The sequence below is a fragment of the Aulonocara stuartgranti genome (genome assembly GCF_965226115.1).
Source record: "Aulonocara stuartgranti genome assembly, chromosome: 10".
In the NCBI taxonomy this organism is placed as follows: domain Eukaryota; kingdom Metazoa; phylum Chordata; class Actinopteri; order Cichliformes; family Cichlidae; genus Aulonocara; species Aulonocara stuartgranti.
The window spans coordinates 34642965-34666910 of NC_138946.1; the positions used below are offsets into that span (position 1 = coordinate 34642965).

At 40.5% G+C, this 23946-nt stretch overlaps 1 protein-coding gene and 1 long non-coding RNA gene across 14 annotated transcripts in view; both read left to right on the forward strand.

Annotated features, from left to right (window-relative positions):
* LOC309715572 (disks large homolog 2-like) overlaps positions 1-23946 on the forward strand; it is a 173592-nt gene that overhangs the window by 75499 nt on the left and 74147 nt on the right. For all 13 annotated transcript variants that reach the window (XM_082548799.1, XM_082548806.1, XM_082548807.1 and 10 more), the window contains 5 exons: positions 13419-13502; positions 16753-16914; positions 17014-17067; positions 17431-17481; positions 20894-21018. In XM_082548799.1, coding sequence (XP_082404925.1) covers positions 13419-13502; positions 16753-16914; positions 17014-17067; positions 17431-17481; positions 20894-21018 — 476 coding nt within the window. The remainder of the gene's footprint in view (positions 1-13418; positions 13503-16752; positions 16915-17013; positions 17068-17430; positions 17482-20893; positions 21019-23946) is intronic.
* LOC309715598 lies at positions 1273-8217 on the forward strand. Its single transcript, XR_014279241.1, has 6 exons — positions 1273-4264; positions 5193-5307; positions 5517-5641; positions 5925-6020; positions 6590-6677; positions 7526-8217. It is a non-coding gene; the product is annotated as an uncharacterized lncRNA (long non-coding RNA).

The following is a 23946-nucleotide window of genomic DNA, read 5'->3' on the forward strand; positions in this document are numbered from 1 at the left end:
AAGAAAGAACATTAGCATGAAACTTTGCAGATTTTATATTAAAAAGGTGACATAGAAGCCATTTTGATAGTGAGCTTGTTGCGCAATATAAGCTTAATATATTGTTTAATACATTACGTTATACCACCAACTACCATAGAAGGTCTTCAAACCCATCAGGATGAGCACTGTCACAACCCTACACAATGATCACTGGTGTGAATGTCTCTGACCAAACAATCAGAAACAGAATTCATGAGAGTGGCCTGCAGGGCCACTAGTGGGCTCTAGTGGGCTCTAGTGGGCTCTGTACTCACTATTTGGCACAGTTCAGTCGAACTAGGATTTGCCATAGAATACCAGAATTGGCAGGTCTGCCACTGACAGTCAATGTGTTTCTGTCTGACGCTACGAACACTGTTCTACGTATGTGGCAAGAGAGCGCAGGTTGGTCTCTCTATATCAGTCACTCACTGATTGTTTTTATATTAGTGTGTGCTCAAACAAGGGACTTTTTTCATATTTATATGAATATGAAAAGTCTTCATATTTTAACTAGCCCATACTCAAACATTTTTGTGATGTACACAATATTGCTAACAATATTTGCTCATCTGCCTTCACACGCATATGAACTTCAGTGACATCCCTTAATCATACTTAATCCATAGAGTTGAATATGATCTTAGTCCACACTTTGCTGCTACTACAGCTTCAACTGTGCTGGGAAGGCTTTCCACAAACTTTAGTTTTGTTCACTTTTAAAATTCTAAATAATTTAGCGCCCAGCTATCTTTCCCAACTCCTCCACTTGTACAATCCCAATAGAGCACTTAATTCGTCCAATCAGATGCTCCTAGCACAACCTAGGAGGTGACCGGGCCTTCGCAAGCGTAGCACCCAGACTCTGGAATAACCTCGCCGGTTCATATTCGTGCCGCCGAGTCTATCCAGTCTTTTAAATCACGTCTTAAAATCTATCTTTTTACTTTGGCTTTTGATTCTTACGAGTTGGCTTGTTGTGTTGTCACCTATTGATTCCTGTCCTGTCTTTATTGTTTTGTTTTAATTGTCTCATGCGTTTACTGACTGTGAAGCACTATGGCCAACTTTGTTGTTTTTAATATGTGCTATATAAATAAATTTTGATTTGATTTGAAAGTGTGTTTATAGGAATTTTTGACCATTTGTTTAAAAGTTCATTTGTGAGGCACTGAACGGAAAGGCCAGGCTCACAGTCTCCGCTCGAATTCATCCCAAAGGTGTAATACCAGGATGAGGTGAGGACTCGTGTGCAGTAATGTTGGAACAACAAGGTGCTCAAATCCTCAGATTTTCCCCACAATTGTCCAAATGTCTTGTCTACACGGCCGAAGAGCTCTAGTTTTGTCTCATCGGACCAAAGGACGTGCTTCCAGTATGCATAATCCTTTTCTAGGTTGCTGTTAGCAAACTTCAGTCTGGCTTGAAGGTGTCTCTTCTGCAGAAGTGGTGCTTATTTTGCTCTCCAGCCTTGCAGTCCATTCCTGTGCAGGGTTGCTGGCGGGTGTTCTGTGGTCCTTAGACATATTGCATACTAGTTTTCTTTCCAGAGTCTTTGAAATCTTTCAAAGCTCTTTCTCTGCACTGTTGTTTTGTACTATGTGTCTCTCTTTTCATGATGATAATTTTCACTCCAGTTCTTGACTATAGGAAACACCACAGTATCTTTGCATAGCCATTTCCTGCTTTTTGAGCATCAGCAAATGTTTTTCTCAAGTCTAAACTAATTTCATTTGCTATTGGCAGAGGTGGGACCAAGTCATTGTTTTGCAAGTCTCAAGTAAGTCTCAAGTCTTTATCCTCAAGTCTCAAGTAATGTCAGGCAAGTCAGAGTCGAGTCTCAAGTCACTGGTGTAAAAGTCCGAGTCAAGTCACAAGTCTGAAACTTTGAATTTCAAGTCCTTTCGAGTCTTTAAAAAAAACAAACGAAAAAATAATGTTGCAGTTATGCTAAATGTAAATATTAGACCATGTAATTTTTAGATCTGTGTTTTTCTCAACACATGACAAAATAGTGAACTTAGAAAATATACACAAATTGTGAAATTGCACCTCTTTAAAATGCAGCTCAATTAAACCTAGCTCCAAGAATAATTTTCACCGACAGTTCTGAGATAAGCTGCATGTTATTCTTGGATGCGGTTGTAGGACCGGCTTTAAAATCGCATGACAAAAATATCATACACATTAAAAAAAACTGTATCACCAACGTAGCCTGGACAACATTTGCTAGTTAGATGAAGTCAGCTATCTCATCGTAGCATATTTATATGCATATTTATAATTACACGGTTCTTGGAGTGAGTGCATACACTCATGAAGTTTAGTAACTTCAGGTCACTGCAACAAGCCCAGGTACAGTTTACCGACGGATGGGTGCAGGACCTTGAAATGCACCGTGTAGAACGAAAGACCATCGTACGTATCATAAGTTTACCAGTCTCACAAATCGTCGTCATAAATACACATTCCTTAACCGTTTATTAATAGGACCTTTGAGCTCAATGGTAATTAATTAGCAGTGGAAATAATTTCTGGTAGCATCACAGAAATGTAGCAGTGACAACAATATTGTATGCTGTAATCGTACTGGGCAATTAGTGATACAAAAAACCTGTTTTATCCTGTGAATAAAAGTATATGTTTTTGTCAATGTACCATAATAACAGAAGCGAAACGCAATATTGTGTCAGGATAATTCACTATTTATGCACAATAAACAAAGGAGCATAGCGCGACAATTTCTGTTCAGCGCCAGACTTGCTTGTAACCTATATCACCAATTATGTTATGAAAATGACGTATTAACTACAACAGCAGACTGACCTTTGTGTAAATGCTTGGAGCAGACTAACCTGTGAGCTGGAGTGTTCTGGGACGTTATAATTGGTCTTTGAATGGCTGCAATCCAGACCATCCGTCGCCTCTTTGTTACTTCGGAAACATGGCTCGAACAATTTCTCTTCAACGAAGTAATCCGATAACAACCGATCTCTTTACCCGTCGGCTTCCCGTGGCTGTCATGCGACCGGCTATTGCAGTTAATAATACAACAGCTTCTTGACATTTTTGTGTTTCTTTTTATCGCTGTATAACTGATTTTAATTGAAAGCCTGCGTGCGCTAGTACCGCTTGCCACGAGTTCCCAGAATCCTTTGCGGTTCTACCCGTGAATGACGTCACATTTTCAATCTCTATATAATATGCATGTTAAATTTTATATTTGGGGTGAAATATCAAGTCTTTTCAAGTAAACCGGTTCAAGTCCAATTCAAGTCCCAGGTCATTGGTGTAAAAGTCCAAGTCAAGTCACAAGTCTTAGAACATTTTTTCAAGTCAAGTCTAAAGTCATAAAATTAATGACTCGAGTCTGACTCGAGTCCAAGTCATGTGACTCGAGTCCACACCTCTGGCTATTGGTATAATGCTTTCAAGTGACAGTTGAAACCCTTGCTTAAGTTTTTAAACTTTGTGTAAACTAGAATATAACCCTTAGTTTTACTTTGAGCATTATAAAGTTAAAGCACGTCATTGCAAAGCAGTGATTTATGTTATGGCTCAATAGAGAGACCAGCTAATAATACTGAATCAGGTCATTAAAAAATAGTAATCTGTTATTGTGTTCAGATACATGTAAAGTTTCTTTCTGAAGAAAACAAGTGAATGCAGAAATTCTGTGTTGAAAATCTATTGCTCCAGTCAGTAACCTTAAACTAATAATTTGTCCCTGTGTGTCTGCAAACATCTTCAAAGGCAGTGATGGCATTTAAATGGTGTTTTGTGAATTAAATGAATCAGCATCATCTAGCTTAGTTCTGTGATATGGTTTCAACTACGATCAGCGAGACCTAGATCATGTTTGTAGAGGGAAAGGCCCAAACGCAGACTCACAGGCAGGTGAATATTAATAACCAACAATGCATTTATTAAGGCTGATGTCCGTGGTACAGAACTAAGATGAAAACAGAATGTGAAAGGCAACAAGGAAACCTTTATGACCAAAACCTAGACTGGGAACGAACACTAGGCACTGGGGACACCGGCCTCAGATGTCATCAGGCCATTCAGTGGGCGTTATAAGCAGAAATCAGCACCATAGATATGGGCCAGCAGGGGCCATCTCCACCTGCTAGATTGTTCAGAAGGTTGTTATCATCCATCCAGATGGAGGATCACTAACAGGAGCGTGGAAGACTCCAGAATCCACTCTGGCTGGAATCCTGTGATACAGCAGTGTTTACAGGTAAGACGTTTAAACGGACAGCATTTATAGAATGACTATTAAAAGTCAGCGAGTGTCAATAATGTTAATGTGGTTATGTTAGTAATACACATATAACAGCTTTGAGATGCATTTGTAAATATTATTACGTTTGACTGTCTTTATGGCGCTAGCTTAAAGTTATGGTGTAAAGGTTAGCTTATAGTGTAATAAAGCGGTTACTGTTTAAACAGTGATTAGACAGAAATGTTACTGGTTAATAAAGTTACCAGAAAACAGATTCACAGCAAATATCTCGATTAGCTTCAATGCATCTGTAATAAATATGTGCAAGTTTCAGTGCTTCGTTTAAACTGTATGATACTGACCCAGGGTCAGTGTAAAACACAATCCCAGCTGTGTGAACAAAGCCTGGCTCCTTTAATCCTGCACGACAAACCTCAGGATGCAGGTTATTATTACTCTTTCCTGCTGGCACACCTGTCACACCTGAGAGGCAGCTGGAAACTTACAGTAACGTTTACATCAGGGGTGCTCAATCCCAGTCCTCGAGAGCTACTGTCCTGCAGCTTTTAGATGCATCCTTGATCCGACACAGCTGAATCAAATGAATGGCTTGTTATCAGGCCTTTTCCAAACTTGATGGCATGCTGAAGAGGTAATCAAACATTTGATTCAGCTGTGTTGGAGTAGGGATGCATCTAAAAGCTGCAGGACAGTAGCTCTTGAGGACTGGGATTGAGCACCCCTGGTTTACATCATGCAAAGACTGCCAGACTCTGTAATACTGTAGATCACAGGTGTCGAACTCCAGGCCTCGAGGGCCGGTGTCCTGCAGGTTTTAGATGCGTCCTTGATCCATCACAGCTGATTTAAATGTCTAAATTACCTCCTCAACATGTCTTGAAGTTCTCCAGACGCCTGGTAATGAGCTAATCATTTGTTTCAGGTGTGCTGATCCAGGGTGAGATCTAAAACTTGCAGGACACGGGCCCTCGAGGCCTGGAGTTCGACACCCCTGCTGTAGATGATCAGTGACTCAGGTTACCAGTAAACATTAAAAGGTACCTCTCTGTCTGTGTGTCTGTGTTGAACCTTTTATAATCAAATTTTAAGTTTTGGACTTTTCCCTTTGAAGACACGTTGAAGAGCTCACAGAGATTTGAAGTTGCAGATTTAGGAGCATTAGGCCCGATGATGGTGTGTAATGCCTGTACTTACCTTCTGCACTGTGTTTTTGTTACTAATTTATGTTTCTTGTTGTTTAACACAGATTTCAGAGGAGCACTTTTAAAGTATCCTTAATACTTTCAAGCAGAACTGGATTGGAAACCAAAAAAAGCTTTTTCTGAGCCATGAGAGCTGACGGGATACAACTTTTTAAAATCAGAAACAAAGGTGAGCAACAACTGTTAATGTGATTTTAACATGATCGTCATTTATATAGCGATCTTGTATTTCTTAAACATTTCCAGGACGGTGTCTGGCAGTTTCTTCATCCACAGAAGTTTCAGTTATCAGAGTGGGATTGGCTGAGTCTCCTGAAGAAGTCCACACCATTTACAGAAATGTTTCACAGAAACTGATTTCTCTACCAAAGTGTGGAGTAGTGCGTTTCCATAGATCACCTCTGTATGAATGTACTTCTTAAAGTGAGTGTTTGTCCTCTGTTGTTCCTCAGGTACAGTGAATGATATTAACGGCAGGGAAACAACACTGGGGGAAGACAAGAAGGAGAAGTGTTTCCAGGAGGAAGCTGCAGTGAGGACACACTGAGGTCAGAGGTCAGAAGCTGAAACAGCTCAGCTTTATATGCTAGGTTACAGAAACAAATCTAAATATATTTATAAATAAACTTTATAGTGATATTTTAAATAATAATCATCATTATGATTAAAATATCAAACACTTCAGTGGATTTTGTGTCACATGTATTGTGTTGGCCCTGTGATAACCTGGCAGCCTGTATACAAACAGGAAAGCAGACGTGTGTGATATAAATGTAAATGTGCTACATATGAAGTGTGTCATCAGGTTTGTCTCATGCTGATGGACCTGCATTCTTACATTGAAGAGACTGTTAAAGTCTTGCATTCAGTTAACAATAACGGGTCCAGTCTGTTTGGTTAAATGCAGTTTGTTGTCTATTTATTCACACGTTTTCTTAAGTGCGTATCCAGCTCAGCATCACAGTGGAGCTGGATTTGTTCAATAAATAAACCTCCAAAAGTTAACAATAAACCTGCATCCGTGTACGTCGTTGTCCACAGGATGAGACAATCAAAGTGATCAAACTGGAAGACTGTGGAACATGTTAATGTTTGTGTGTTTGTGTCTTTCTAACAGTTCCTGGTGAATCACAGCAGAACCATAAAGGCTGCTGGACTGCAGGACGGCTTAGCCCTGAGAAGCCATCCAGTTACAGGAGGAGCAGGTAGAAGCTGTTTTCAAAGTAGCTGGGCAGGTTTCATCTCAAGTAAGCGATTACCTGTTCGTTCATCTGTTCTGCAACTTACAGGACATTTAAGGACGTCTTTTGAGCGTCTAGTTGGATGTTATTCTGGTCACGCCCATGGTCATTTGCAACAATGGACGTACTTTTCATGTTCATCCAGTAACTTAGTAAATCATAAAACATTATTATCATAAGACCTTTGGAGTGACGGCTTCTACAAGGAAGAGTCACAGTGTTGGACGCTCCACGCAAAGAGAAAAGCTCTTTACAGTTTTTAATCATTCTGACCATAAACAGCTTTTCCAGGTTTGATATTCTTTGACATACAAGTCGGGTTATGGAAATTAATTAAAAGGTTCCTATGTCACATTGAGCCATTTACACTAACCAGTGACAGTATGACTATGTGCACAGATGTGCTTCCAAGCTAGAAGCTCTACTCATGTTCAGCTAAACACCTAACAGGGAACAGGTACTCCAGCCCAAGCCGACATGATATAACCGCACATGCAGCCCAGCCACAAAGTGAACCAACTCATTGAGTTACAGACAACAGGGCACCAAATGCACCCAGAGTCTAAACTAACCAGCCTGCACCAAACTGACATTTCTTCCTCCTAAGTTAAATGGATGGAAGTTAAATACGTACATAAAAACATAAAAACCACTCGTTTCCACACAGGAGTTCCCTGACACCGAGTGTTAGTTGTACTGAGCAGATACCAACAATCGTAAGACTACCGGAGACAATGCACTGAATTATTGTTATCCTAATTATTTCACCCGACTGGTTTCAGCTCCGATGTTCTGCTTTTTCCTTTTGGTAGATCAAAGAGAATCGTGATGTTTCTGCTTCCATTTTGATTCCAAGAAGAAGAACGCTTCAAAGAAGTGGCGTTCATGGTCCACAGTGTGACGATCGTGGCCACACACTGCATGTGCTTTTTAAAGCAACATGTTTCTTCACTTCAAAAACTTTGACATATGGCTTGTTGTTTGGATATGTGTAATATTAGTGCATGTTAGGGTTTGTTACTGAAAATTGTTCACGTCTGTTTTGTATTTTGATGATCGCAGCAAAGATACTGTTTTAAAAAGTTTTGTTTTCAGAGCCTTTCTTTAAAATCCTGAGCCTGTAGTTTTACATGAATGTTACGTTTTCATTTCTGATCTTGTAATGCTTGCACTACACTGTGCACGTCTGCATTAGAGACATCTTAGTTACCTATTTGTGAGACTGAGCTGCTTGACTATTATTTGGAAGTGTATGTAAAAAGCATGATATCGTTTCTTTTTTAATGTGATGGACTGAACTCAGGAGGTATCTGCTTTTGACCAAAGATTAATCTGATCTCATTTCTACCTGTATCTACTGTTTCAAGATTTAGCTGAAGTTTGCTCAACTTTAATTGTTTATTCCAGCTCTCATAGTGCAGCCATGAGACAGACCTATTAAACTCAATGCACGATGTAAAGTTCATAATTCTCTGACAAATAAAACTGTAATAGCAAACATGAACAGCTGTGCTTATTTCTGAGATATGAATGTTTGTAAACATAACTTTATTTTTCAAATGTGTTCATATTTAGAGAGTTAGAGACGGTGATGGTGAATCTGAGCTGATGGTCAGCAGAAAGTAAATATCTCTTTGTCCCTTCAGGCTTAGAGGGAACATGTTCTGCCCGGTGTTGTAGGGTCCTGATTACTTCAAGTTGGTGTTCCAGAGGGTGATGGAGTCAGGGCTGGACTGGGACAAAAAAGCTTTGCTAGGCCCGCCCCTGCACAGTTACCAGCTGTCAGCTACTTAGAAAAGGATCCTGGTGTTATTTGTCTCTCAGAAACAGTTCATAACTTCAACTCATCCATGTCACCTAAAAGGTAAACCTGTTTCTCCATCACAGCTCTGATGATTCAGTAAGGACATCTCCTGGTTTCATCTTCATGTTTCCCTCTCATCACATATCCAAACCGACATCATGACCAGCAGCTTTACAGCTGTGGCTCCAGCAAACATCAGCTGATACTAGAAATTAATATTAAATAAATTCTAACAACAGCTGATCAAGCTTAAACGTGCTGCTGTTGTTTAGCGCGACATCCGCTGGTTTCCTCTTTCTGGCGCAAAGTGACTTGTGTCAGAAAAGCCGATCAGCTGATCATTGATCAGTTTCATGATTGAAGTAGAAACAGGAGAGGGAGGGGACAGAATGAGAGGAGAAGAGGCAGCTGTGCAGCGTAACGACAGAATAAATCCAGCTTTGTGTCTTTTTCATTGTAGCTGAAGTCCGGGACAAACTGTGTTCCTTTACATCTCAACACGAAACGCGTAATATTTTTTCTGGATACGAGACGATTCCGTGTTTTTACAGGACGGTTGGAAACTCTACAGACTAACCTTATAAATAAAGTTCACCATCAGTGACATCATAGAACCACCCAGCTGTATAGAAACGCCGTCATGCTAGCTAGCACGCAGTATTGTACTAGCTAGCATGTTATTGTAACTGACTGTAAAAAGTCAGCATAACGAAAATAAACTCCACCTAAACTTGGTTTATATCTGACCCAGAGAGACTGCAGGTCATAACTTCTTACCTGAAGTTCAGTTCACCTGACACTCGGACTGGTGGCTGCCTCGGGTCTCTCCTCCTGCCTCCCGTTTCCCTCATCCACCTGCTGCCTCTGTGGAAGCTCCACCAGAGCCACCACCAAACAACTGAGTTATTTTTACACATCTGCCAGCATCTGGCCAATCCACCAGCTTTTATTGTTCATGTCGTTACAAAAAACAAAACCAAAGAAAACCCCATTGGCCCATGAAAATGAAAAATCACCATCGGCCAGTCCAGCTGTGGTGGGAGTCACAGAGGAGGTACTGGTCTGTGTGTGTGTGCTTCAGCTAAACTTCACTGTTGAGGTTTCCATTCTCCCCATTGTGCACAGCAGAGTCCAGGAATAGCAAACTGTTATCTTTGTGTCTTCCCTGGTGAACTTTATGTTCAACTTTATGTTACATCCACAGAGTTGATGTGAGCAGTGACGGATTCCACGTCTTAGGTTTTGATTTTGACCCAGGTGTCCTCAACATCTCTGTACCAGTGGCTAGGTGCTGTCCCTTTAAAAGAGCCGGAGAAGATGGTTTGAAAGAGGCATGAAAGAAGCCATCAGGGGAAAAGAGGGAACACACATATATAAAGGAAGCTTTTAAAACATGCGGTTATCCTAATTATTCTTTCATCAAATCAGCAAAGATGCACAGAAAAGAAGGTCAGACACCAACTAGGGAGGATCGGAAAGACAAACGCAACAACATTGTCATCCCCTATGTAGCAGGTTTATCAGAGGAGTTTTCTCCAAGCACGACATCCCAGTGTACTTCAGACCCAGCAACACGCTCAGACACAAACTGGTTCATCCCAAACACAAACTCAACAATGTAGTGCATGCGGTACAGTGCAGCGAGGAATGTCCAGAGCTCTACATTGGAGAGACCAAACAGCCACTTCATAAACGCATGGCAGTGGTTACAAACAGAAAGACAAGCAGCCCATCAAACTTACTGAGAGTGTCTCAAAGCAGAGCAGACAGGCCAACAAGGATCAGATGCTGAATGTCTCAGGGACACGCTCACCTGTGGTGCTCACTGAATGCTGCTTTCACCGACTGTCTCAGTCTTTTATTGAAGTCGGCTGGTTGGACAGTGATAGCCTGCCCATCTGAGGAAGAGTTTGAAAACACTCACGGCGATCATTATTTTGTGTTACGGTCAGAGTTGGATGGTAAATGTTGTCCTTTAAAATGTTTTTGTATTTAAAAGTACGATAATTTAAGGCTAAAATAGTGATCCACGTCCCTTTACCTGGATGTTTTCTTTGACGCTGGATGATGACTCCTCTCTCTCCAGTTCCAGCCTCGGAGATCACAGCCAACATCTGCAGCAGGAGAGAAAGTTAAATTAGTTTCTTATGCCTTTTTTCTCCATGTTTAGAAAAACACTAAAATAACCAAGCAAAAATAATATTAAAGATTTACACCCTTCATTAGCCAAACAATAAAAACATCTTCCTTTTATTCATGTTCTCCATTCCTGCTCACATCAGGTGTCACATATCACAGCAAATCGCAGTGAATGTAAAGCACATGCTTTATACAACATGCGCCTCTATAAAGAACATTAAAGAGTTTCTACAACTCACAACTATTTCTACTTTACTGTGGATAGTTGATCTGCCGCCTCGGATCAGAATCAGCAGCGAGTCGAGGTGGTGACATGGACTCGTGCCCTTTGTGACTCTGGTAGTTCTTCTGAGGAAACACCACCATTTCTCCAAACTGCACCACCTGTGAGCACCAGAGATGGGCAGTAATGCATTACTTACTTTTTTCAAGTTACGACTAAAGCAAGGGATTACTATTGCAAAGGTCATTAGATTACTGTTACTTTCCCGTAAGCACGCTGCGTTACTAAACCGTGAGAGTGTCTCATGAAACACCCGGATCCCCCCACTGACATGACTGCTGTGGGATAACCTCCACCCACCCCAGATTTTAGAGTGACAGGACTCAGTGACGCTGAATCTTTGATTCTATTTATTTTCTGCTGTGTTTTACTTTCATCTATTTGAAAGAGTGTAAACACAAAACATGATTTTATTTTATATGCTGGAATATGCAGGAAATAGGTTTAAATGTTAAAGAGTTTCTTCATGTCAGACACTGCTGTACATAATTACATTTTTGCTTAATGCAATGTGCTTAATCTTAAAAGATTAAAACTAATAAAACAAGTTTTAAAAGAGACTTTTTATTTGATTCAATTTTATATGATGATTATGCAGAAAAATAGAATTGGCTGAAAGCTCTGTTGCTTTATTACATAGGCTGTGTATCATGTTTTTAAAAGTAACTGAATAATAAAGAAACTAATTACTTTTGAAAATAAGTAATCTGTAAAGTAACGGGATTACTTTTTGGAGAAGTAATTAGTAACTAATTACTTTTTTAATTGACCAACACTGTTCACTAACAGTTGAAGTAGTGAGCTACATTCATGTGCATCACACAGCAAGACTTCAGGAAGAATTTAAGCCATTTATTTGCAACCGTGTGTTATCATTACGGTTACTGAGTCACGGGTGAAATGTTGAGACTGACAGAGTGGATTACAGACAGGTGAAGAACCAGGTGGGCTGCTGGCTGTACAGAATGACCAGAAAACCATAGTGGACCTGAGCACAGAGACCAGAGTGTGGGGAACGAATGAAGAGCAGATAAAGACTGAAATCCCCAGCAGAGCTCGAATCAGACTGTTTCAGGCCTGAAGAGCAGAGCTGAGGATTGAAAGAGATGCAGACTGAGGTGGAGCAATGAGAACGGTGGATGAGAGGGAGGCTACAGATAAACTTCAACTTTTGTACTTTTATAATAATCTTTTCTATTTTGTTGTAGCCACCTGTCGTTAGTTTGAAAATGCAGACAATAACTGGGTCAATCTTTCACAGTGAGCGAAATTTTAGAAAATGTTTTGTTCATTTTGAACTTTTCCACAATGCTATTCTTTTACAATAACCCCATTCTGTAGATGTGCTAGGTATTCTATCATAATCTGTAATGAAAATATCCAAATTAATTTGTAAAAGTGAAAAAAAACTTTATTTATTTATTTATTTTACTTTAAAAAAAAAATTCAAGTGAGATCCTGTTGGCTCCCGAAATTTCCCCCAGGGGAGATTTCCCACTGGAGCAGTGATGACACTCTGCGCTCAGCCTTCAACCGCGATTGAAGTTGATGGTCATGTGGTGCGCCGAGGCTCCCCAGCCTCAGTCAGGTGGTGGGGGTGTGGCGGCGGTGTGGTCCCTGGCTCAGCTGCAGGGGAGGGTTAAATTTAAATTCATGTTACGCATTTCCACTTTACTTCAGTCCATTTTAAATGAGCATTGGCCCAAAAAAGGCGGAGCATCACTGGGTAATGGATCGTGTTCACATAAGTCTTCTTCTTTGCATGATAAAACTTTTGCCGTGCAGTGATTTAGTGAGAACTATGCCTGTTTTTAATGAGTGTGGTCTGAGGGTCTGACTGTCACAGTCAAGTCTGATATTCAGCCTTTTTGCATCTGAAGATTTCTCCAGATTCTCTCAATCTTTTGGTGACATTATGTATTCTACATGTTGAGATATTCAAAATCTTTGCAGTTTTTCACAGAGGAACATAGTTTTTGATTTTTTTTTCACAATCTGCAAATGCAGTTTTTTGTAGGTTGGTGAGTCTCTGTTTTCTTCTCTGTAAGAGGCTCTTTTATACCCAGTCACACTGCTGACCTGTTCCCATATGAAACTTTTCCCAAACTGTTCCTTTTTCTTTTTCCAGCCTTTTGTTATCCCTGTCACAACTTTTTTGAGGCTGTCACTAAATGAGCTAATATATTTCATGGAGTAGTAAAATATCTGAATTTAAACATTTGATATGTTTTCTATCTTCTATTGTGAATAAAATATGGATTAATGGTGTTCAAGTCAAATGCAAGTCATCACATTGACTTGACTTGGGATTGTAAGCTCCGGGCATATGCATCAGCTTTTTGCTGCTTTGCATACAAGACAGAAGGAAGAATTTTAATTTTTATCAAATTAAATTGAATTCATTTCATGGAATTGTTAATAAGTCTCACCTATACTGTCTGCTCATAGTGGTCACATATGGTCCTCCTTCTCTCTCCAGAACAGGCCGGCAGCAGTACATGAGCCAACCCACAATGGCCAGCCCCAGCCCTGCATGAACCCTGCCCTGATGAACACTCCCTGGGTGAGAAACTCTTTTGTTTTGTTTTTTCACCCCATCCAAATTGCGTACACTGTGCTGGCAGTGATAACGCAATCACTTCATTCTCTGCACTTCTTTTGACAGTATTTACAGTGATCATGCTGTATGTGGTCATTTGTTTCAAACTATTATAAATGGACGGGTTCTTTAAAGCAATTTTCTACTCTGAGAACTCAAAACACTTTTCAAATTCAAATTCAAATTTTATTTGTCACGTACACAGTCATACACGGTACGATATGTAGTGAAATGCTTGGACAACTGCTCGTGACCTAAAGAAAACAAAAAAGGAAAAGGCTATGAATAAGATAGGAAATAAATATGAAAAATTAAAAAGGGTAAATTTAACTAGGAAGGAATAAAATATAAATTAAGGTTAAAAATGAAATAACTGTACAACACAAATTAGAATGAAGGGTAAATTTAACTGGGAAGAATAAGATAAAATATATAAATTAAAGTTGAAAATAAAATAACTGTACAACAAAATACACAATATAGAACTATACTTTATGTGACTTGCCTTATTCACATGCTTTCTAACAGTCACACACATTCATACAGTGAAAGCATCGGAGAGTATCAGTATTTGAATATTTTAGCGTGCAGACTGGAGACCAGAGCAGCCATTAGTGATGGGTCAATGGAGTGTATAGCATATTGCCCTTATTGTGTCAACACAACGTTAACACTGTGTTGCTTAGTAGTGACATCTGCTGGATTTACAAAAATATTGCAGGCAGCCTGGATGAAGAGAGTGGAGAGAGAGTGAAGAAGGTTCATTCATTCTGACATCTGGACACCAAATGAGTGAGGAAAGGTCTCGCTGGCATAACCAGCTGATGATAAAACGTTAACTAAATGAAAGAGTCAAGTCAAATGGCTTTAATGTCATTCCAACCATGTGCAGTGATACAGTGCTCAGTGAAGCCAGCCAGTGTTTCTCCAAGACCACAGTGCTGCATATGACAATCAACACAGGACTACACAAAGTGCACGTGTGCAAAAATTGCAAATAAAAAAGAACAGAACGATACAGACACAACAGTGCAATAAGTAACTCGATGTATGAAGGCGCGCCTGCGTGTGTGACGTGCAGATAAGTGCTTGAAAGTGTGTACATATCAACCAAACTCTGCGATTGATTAATACAGTATGTAAAATGCAGAATTTACAAACATATTTCTGAAAGGAAGTATAAGTGAAAAACATCAAGTCAAAGTCTTATTTAGGAAATATAAGTGAATGTGACAATTGTTGTGCTTCTGTACGTGAGGGCAGAAAAAAGGGTGAAAGGACCACAGACTGGAGAAAACTTTTCTCTTTGGTTCTCTTGTGGTGATGATGTTTCCTCGCAGCATGAATGCAAACTCAACAACTGCACTTCCCAATAAGCACAACTTAACACTGTACAACAGAGCAGTTGTATTGATCACGCGGTTTTTCCTACAGCAATACACACACCAAAGTGTTGTTTCACTTGTTGTACCTAATAACCCCATTGGTGCTTCAGCATTGTTGGCTCATAGCAGCTGGGGATTGAACCATCAACCTTCCAATCAGTAAATGACCTGCTTAAGCTCCTGAGCTACATGTCTGTGAAGGCTCTCAGTCATCCAGGTCATCGTAGTCAAAGGAGCTTGGAGAGAAAAGCGTCTGGACTTCTTTAAGTTGCTTGAAGACGTTTCACCTCTCATCCGAGAAGCTTCTTCAGTTCTAAGGTCAAATGGTGGAGAGTCCCAGATATAAACCTAGTGGGAGTTTCCCCCCACAGAGGGACAAAAGGACCCCCTGATGATCCTCTAATCACCTGAGCCAAGGTGTGAAACTGGGTGTGGGTCCCAATCAGCCAGAGTTTCGGGTGAGCTCATTGTGAAACCTGGCCCCACCTTATCATGTGATTTCCTGAGGTCAGATGGCCCAGGATGTGAGTGGGTGTTAAGGCGTCTGGGGAGGGAACTCAAAACTGCCATCTATAATCCAGTTTTGAGTTCCCACCCCAGATCATACCTTTTGTCCCTCTGTGGGGGGAAACTCCCACTAGGTTTAAATCTGGGACTCTCCACCATTTGACCTTAGAACTGAAGAAGCTTCTCGGATGAGAGGTGAAACGTCTTCAAGCAACTTAAAGACGTCCAGACGCTTTTCTTTGCAAGCTCCTTTGCCTCCTGAGCTACAGCATTAGCTGTTCATGCAAAGATGACAGGAGATTTGTCATTTATTGTGTCTAGACTCCACTTAAGAGCTACTGCTGGTGCCCATAAACTCTTTGGTCTTACCACTATCACTGCATTTATATACAGGCTCATTGTTGGCTGTACCAATCCTGAACCCCTCTCCATCTTTACATCTTACGGATTTTTATTATACTACATCATAACCCACATTACTTAAACGATCCACCAGGTTGCCCCAGTCTTAACAGTTTGGAAATATGTTGCTGTATCAAATTAGAAATTACACTCTTTAGTTACAACTCAAAGCTTTTTACTCTTTGTTTGCATTGTTTTTCACTGTTTTAAAAGAGAAGGTTGGAGTTGCAGTAAGTCACAGCTTGAAATCCCCTCTTTTGTTGAAAACACTATTTTTTCCAGAAGAAAATCTGTGAAGAATCTTAAAAGAACTCTACTGTTAAAGCGGGTGTGTAGTTTCATTTTGATTAACTCTCTTTTAAATAATCGTCTTTCTTTTTAAGGTCATAATATTTAAGCATTTTTGCAATATTTATGCTTACAAAAACAAATATTCAAAATAATGAACTAGCTGGGCCCACGTCCTCATTTTAGGATTGACAGCGTTTTAGTAGGTAAAGGTGATGCTTGGACATGAAGTGAGCTGCGGTTTGGGGAAGGCCCTGAAGGGGACTGGCGATGGCTCCCAGGCCTGGCAGATCCCCGTGTTTAAATAGAAGTGAGGAAGTTAACGAAATGAGAACAAGGAGGGAGGGAGGGAGGGAGGATGGGGCACGTAAACGAAAACGACAGCTTGCAGAACTGGGGGAACCTCTGTAGATGGCAACCAGAAGGAGCGTGTTTGGAGGTCCCGCTCCTGAAATTCAGATACATAATCTCCAAAATATGAATTTGCTAAAGTTGATCAAGACTAGTTGTTTTTGCGATATCTCCTGTCATTCCTGAAAACAACATCAGTCTGATGTTTCTCCTGTACCTGTGACCTGTTTTAAACTCTCAATCATTTGTCTTTCTCTTTGTTCCCTTTCCACTCTTTGCAGTATCACTACCAAGAAGATGACTCACCCCTGCTTGACCAGGGATTCCCACAGCTCACCAGTGGGCTTCGCGCTCCTGAGCTGGTCCATGTTTCACAGAAGAACCTGTCAGAGATTGAAAATGTGCACGGCTACGTGTCCCATTCTCACATCTCTCCTCTCAAGGTCAGCACCCAAACTGTAAATGTATGAACAGTCATGCTTGATGGTTTTTCTGTAAAACTCAAGTTTCTCACTTTTTCTCCTTATCTGTCTTCATTACAGGCCAACCCTGCTCCCGTGATCATCAATACAGACACTCTGGAGTCGCTTCCTTATGTGAGAGAATTTATCTTTTAAATGTTTATTCCTGATTGTCTTGTTAGGTTACTCAAGTAGAGACAGACTTACTCCCTGATAATTTATTATTAAGTTTTATTTTACTTTACTTTTATTAAGTAAAGTACTAGATGAGACTGACCCCTCAGTAGTTGACCCTCCATATTAAAAAAATAGTTACATTGATAACCAATCATAAATTGTTGTCCATGAGACAGTCTCTACTTTACACGTTTCCCTGAGAAACACTCGTCACATTCAGTTTAAGCTCGGCCTCAACACTTAACATCATCCATGTAATTTAAGGCAATGTGGACTGAAACTATGAAGTGTGTGTCTTCATTCAGTTTTTTCATTCCTCAGGTCAACAGCACAGAAATTGAATATGAGTTTGAAGAAATCACCTTAGAGCGGGTGAGTATCTCAGATCCATCTAATCAGACTGTGAGGGTGAAGTAAACTAGTCTTTGAGAAGCAAAGGAATAATACAGGAAAGTCAAAACATTGTTCCTGTCCTGTAAAAAGATCTGTGCTAAGGCTGTAGATTTAATTTTGTATATATTATGAGCTATACAATTGATGTGGGATGACCTGACTATTGTCTCCATAAGACAAAATGGACATTGCCACAGTGACATCACCGCTGCTTGTGGATTATTTTTATAAGATTTCAGTTTTGCAGCTTTTTAGAATCTTATTTTGGGCCAAAGTCACTAAACTTTGTTTAAATAGTTTTAATCAGCTTTGATGGATGATTCTATACATGTAGATTTAATGCTCTACTAGGCACTGATGTTGCATTTAATAGAAGAATAAATAAGTGTAAATAAGTGCTCCACAATAGTGACTATTCACAAAGGAGTCACACCATAAAGGACATTTTGTCTATTTTACTTTACATGAGAATACATTCAATGAAACATGTTGTACTGATTCCTTGTGACTGGAAACAAGCGGTGGAGACTAGAGCAGGGTGATATGACCAAAAATATTTATCACGATATACATTTGAAAATTTGTGATAACGATATAACTGAAGATATAATTGACACGAGACAAAACGCTTTACAACTCTTCAACTTTATTAGTGCAAAAAAGAAAAACCCATCAATGTATTTTCACTTAAACAAGCAGCTGTTTTCTGTGCATTAAAGTTATATAAAAATGTAACAGTGCAAATGCAAACTCCTCACTGACAGTTTAACCAAAAGGCATTTCCAGTGGAAACTGGCCGACGTATCCTCAGCATAACCATGTGTAATATCCACAAAACTTAGGTTATACACACAATACGGTAACATTATGTTGAAGCACAGTACGTATCACTCCGTCAGGCTCCGCCTACGATAGCCGTAACGCTCCGACAATCCATCAAGCGGTGCGGGTTCGTAGCTTAGCAAAGTCGTACTGAAACATTTGACAGATTTTCGAGCGCCGTGTACATAAAATCGTTTTGAGGTCAGTAAACACAACCAGAGTTCATACATAAGGCACACGGGATTATAAGGGGCTCTGTCGACTTTCAGAAAAATCAAAGGATTGATTTTAAGTGCGCCGTATTTTCCAAACAACACGGTAATAACGACGGCCCGCTAGCATGCTCTACCAAAAATAGTGCTTTGCTGTGTATCTGACGGACGAAAGCTAAGGCCATCTGCTGCAACCGGCTGAGGTGAGAGAAGGAAATGTGTACATCACACCCAAACTAGCAGTAACTACTGTCTTCTCAACATTGGACACATCAAGTGCTTCCTGGGAGATACCTCCAGACCAGGGAATGTCAAAGTCATTATACACACAGCCCACTTTGTTGTTTTTCTGCATAGCCACTGCTGACTGCTATTACAAAGAAAGAAATCTGTCAGCACGACTCTTTGGACTTAAATTGTAAGATTTAAATGTGTAAAATTACAGAAAAGGTTCTGGTAGCTCATTCTCCAAAGTGTTTTTTTTTTCTTTTGAGGGGGGGGGTCACTGTAATAATTAAATAAATAAATAGACCCATACATTTCTATTTTGCTGCTGGTTCAGTGAATTCTGGTCAAAGACTTACGAAGCCTGCATATTCTGAATCCATCTGCTTCCAGCTCCTGACGACGTGCCCATGTACACGCTGTTGGGTGAGGTCAATTTCTAGAGGTCATCAGAGGTCAACCAGCCCCCCCACATTAATGGAATCAAACAAAATTGATGTCAAACATTTGTGCTACGTTTAACAGTTCTGGTTTACCAGAGGTGACCCACAAATGGGCCAACACAGGACCACCAGCCTGCAGCTGGCCTTGTGCTGGCCCATGTGTGGGCCACCTCTGGCAAACCAGATCTGGGCCACCAAAGGGCCGTCATTCTTTGCGGTATGTGGGCCATGTGTAAGCACATTGAGTTGCTCAAATGCCTCTTCAAAGACACATCCAACATATCCCGCAAAGATGACCTTTAGTCACCACTGAAATTAATACAGATTTACACTGGCACTCACATGCATGCACTTACTCACCCACAGCGCTAGTGTAAAGCGCTTTGGGGTCCTTAGGGACTAAGTAAAGTGCTATACAAATGCAGGCCATTTACACACACACCACCTAATACCTCAAAAATGATTTCGTACACATCCACACCAATCATTCTTTTGGCCGCCTGTACAATAATACAGTAATTTCATTATTCGACCTGCAATGGAAAAAATGTCAGATATCAGTACTTTTCTTCAAAATGAAATGCAGACATTATAGAATGCATGTTTTTATACTGCAGTGGCAGAGAGATAGTTTCAGTTAAAGTGAATGGGGCATTTTTGTCCACGAAGGTATCCAGAGTGCGTATCTGGCACTAATAATTAGAAAATAATAAGTGTTTTGTGTGTTTTTTGGAAAAAACAAAAAAAGTTCAAATGTTTAAATTGGAATTTAAAGGGTTAAAATCCTGAAAATTATTGAATCGTCTTTTTTATAAAGACTCAAGTTGATTAAAACCCTTATTAAACAAAATGCAGAAAGAAATATTGTTGTATCAGGATTTCTAGTCAGAATTTGTACAAGTACATTTTTTTCCATGAAGATGTCAAAGGGAGAAAAAGCTGAGGAGGGCACAGGGATAAAAACAGACAGAAGATTTGTATTCACATAGGCCTGCACTTAATTACCCCTCACCTGTTAAAGGCTGATGGGGTATTGTTGTCACCCATGCATGGAAACCCAAGTTTGTGAATGGGACAACTTGAAAACAGACAACAATTTTTCAAATTATGGGAACTTCAGTGCTAGCACTTTTCACCAAAGCACAAAATTTGTTGCAATTTCATCAGTTAATTTAGCAAAAACAGACATTAAACAACATTTTTAATGCCTGTATTTTTCACAAAGGTGTTGATTTACTCGAAAACTTGGCATATCTTGGGACGTTGTACACCTTGTCCTTAAAAAAAACAGAGGAAAAACAGATGTGAAAACAAAATTAACTATCTACAGCAGATGAACAATATATAAAAGTCACGTCCTGTGAAGGCCAACAACCTGATACATGACCCGAGAAATGCACCCGACCTTTCAGTTTATCTGTCTTCTGTTTACTGAAGCCCTGTCAGAAATGGTTTAAGCCTGTCTTCTCTGAGAGACATTGTTCACCTGCTTCCTTGTGAATACAGTATTGTCATTCAGAGATGATTAATTCATTACATTTGCAGTGGTAGATATACTCCGGGGGAAGCCTCCTCAGTTACTACATAAACAACTGAGAATTAGAAAAGTGAATGGATAAGAAACATTTTTTGACCACACTATACAAAATGGGTTCTGCTTTGGTATCAATGAGATTTTCATGACCGCAGGGTAACTCAGGGTTGGGCTTTAGCATCGCTGGAGGGACAGATAACCCCCATATTGGTGATGACCCCGGCATCTTCATTACCAAGATCATCCCTGGAGGAGCTGCAGCAGGGGATGGACGCTTGAGGTTAGTTACATATGTTTACTTTTGTGGTGAAAGAGAACAAAGAAAAAAAAGAAACAACTTATTACAATCGTGCATGTCACAAAACCATTACGGAAGAAATCTTCAGTACAAGGATGACAGAAATCTCTCCCATCACACTGAATATGAACTATATCTCTGATTACTGGATAACTGTATAAACGTTAATAGATTTCTAAAACTTCATTTTTCATCTTTTATTATCTTTCAGTTCTGAGGTAGTATTGTCATATTTCTGTTGGTTTCTAGTGGATTTTGAGAGTATAAGGTTTTTAAACTTAAGCAGGATGATGATGTGTTTGTTCTATAATAATTACTTCTTTCAACAATTTTTGCCCTCAATATAACAAAACTCTCATATAGAATGGAATAGATTAGAACAGCCTTTTATTGTCACTGTACATGTAGAACAAAACTGTGGGTGCTCCACACTGACTTTGATGGAATAAAATATAGAAATAAATAGGAAACAGGAGAAATATATACAATTAAGAGAAATATATACAAAAATAAGTGAGTGGTCTGAGTGATGGGGGTTACTCACACCATGGCTCAGATTGGTGAAGTGGGTGGGCAGGGTTGGGGTGTGAGAGGATAGTGTTTTTGATGGTCCTCAGGAAGAAGCTGTTGGTAAGTTTGGAGGTGTGGGACCTGACTGACCCGAGGTGCCAACCAGACTGCATTGGGTCCAATTGGTGGTTGGCGGGGTGCAAGGGCATCACCTTTGATGGCCATCGTTTTCCTGAGACAGGAGGATCTGGTGAGGGCTTCCAGGGGTGGCAGAGGGCAGACACTGATTTTTTGGGCAATGCTAACATTCTGCGCAGCCTCCTGAAGTTCATTATGAGTTCTTTTGTTTTGAGGATGTTCAGCCTGAGGTTATTGAGCGCGAGTGGGACAAGTTCTCTACCTCCATCAGAGGATGAGCCCATGAGTGGTGTCATCGGCATACTTGACAATGACATTGGTTGGGTGGGTTGCTGTACAGTCATATACGTAGGGCATACAGTAGGGGGCTGAGAACGACACCAGTGCTGAGTGACAGTGGGGACTTGCCCCCCACGTTTCCCCCCAGACATGGGGGGCAAGTCTGACTGATTGATGCTGGTGTCAGGAAATCTTTCTCCAGTTTGGTGGTGAGGATGTCTGGGATTATGGTGAGCTGTAGTCCGTGACAAGCTTTCTAACACAGCTCTTCCTGTTCTTCAGATGGGTCAGCACTCTGTGAAGGGTGTTGTTGAACTGGTGAATCACTCCGTGGATTGATTTTCTCTGTAAGCTGGGGGTGGAGGGAGGGGGTAGACACTATCTGCTCAAAAAACTTCATGACTACAGATTTGAGGGCTTATAGGTCTGTAGTCATTGAGGCTGTCTATTCTAGTCTTTTTGGAGATGGGAATAATGGTGGAGGCTGTCAGACAGGTGGGAATAGAGTCAGGAAGGGTCTGAACAGCCTGGTGAGGATCCCTGCCAGCTGATCCGTGCAGGCTTGAACCAGAGCCCCTGGGATGCAATTGGGGCCAGCAGCTCTCCTATTACTCCTACACCTACTCTCCTTTATTAGGGTTCACCACTCTCAGTCTTCTCCTGACCTCATGTTCCTGCGGGGGCGGCTGGGTCAAGGTGAGGTGGGGGACATGGTGAGTGGGCGAGCAGTGTTTTCAAATAGAGCAAAGAAGGTGTTGAGCTGCTACAGGTTCGAGGCTGCTGTTGGGGTTTTGGGCTCTGGCCTTTTGAAGCTGGCAAGGGCTTGGATACCTCGCCACACCTGGCAGGGATTGTTGTCTGTGAGGAAGTTATCCTCCTCATCCTCTATCTTTCTCCTGTAGGCCTCCTTAGCCTATTTGATACCCCTCCTCAGATTGGCTCTGGCAGTGCTGTATAGAGAACTGTCCCTCAGCCTGAACGCAAAGCTTTGAGTTCTGATCAGAGCTTGTACTTCACTTGTAATCCAAGGTTTTTGGATAGGAAAAACCTGGATGGTTCTGTTAAATGTCCCATTCTGTACACAGCACTTAGGACAGACTGAGAGGAGGTCTCCAGGTCCTGCTGTTCAAAGATGGACCAGTCTGTCAGATCAAAACAGTCCTGTAACTGGAGGAGAGCATCATCTGATTTAAATGACCCAAATGTTTGGAGGGGTTTGTTTCCTGAGGGGGGTGTATTATTTTATTAGATAAATTAAACTATTTTTTATTAGTTAGTGCGACTAACAACATTTATCTAAATGTGATATTATATATCATAACTATAGTTATGTACAATTAAATTATTATTATTATTATTATTTTAACTTACAACACCTTTTTTTTTTTTTTTTTTTTGGCCTGTCCCGTTTGGCTCTTTTGCATCAGAATTGTTGTCTAAAGGCAAAGAAAGATGCCCAACGGATTTACTTTACCAAATTGACCATCCCAGCCTTGCCGTAATGGTCCATTTGATTCACCTTTTATTGTTTATTTTATTTTCACTTACTGAATACGGGACAGACTTGACTGGGGGAAAGAGAAACAGCTGAGAAGAGGGACGGGGGAGAAGGGCAAAAGACAAAAACCAACAGAATGAGCAGAAAAAAAAAAGCATATATCAATCACCTGGATCACCTGCTGAGAAAGAAAAAAGAAAACAAGCAGAAGAGAACAAGAGTAATAGAATAAACAACATCACAATGATATATGGGAATATGACAGTAAATACTAAATATTAAACATTATTGTGCAGCACATAAGATCAACAGAACACAGTGTGCTTTGAGGTAGGAGCCAAAAAGGGTGTAGTTTGTGGGTGTGATCACCCGTGTGTACACCTGTGAGCATGGACGCGCTTGTTTTTTGTTTTTTAAAAGGTTCCTTCATGTAATGATCTGCTAGAGGGTGTGTGGGGGGGGGGGGGGGGGGGGGGCACAGCCCC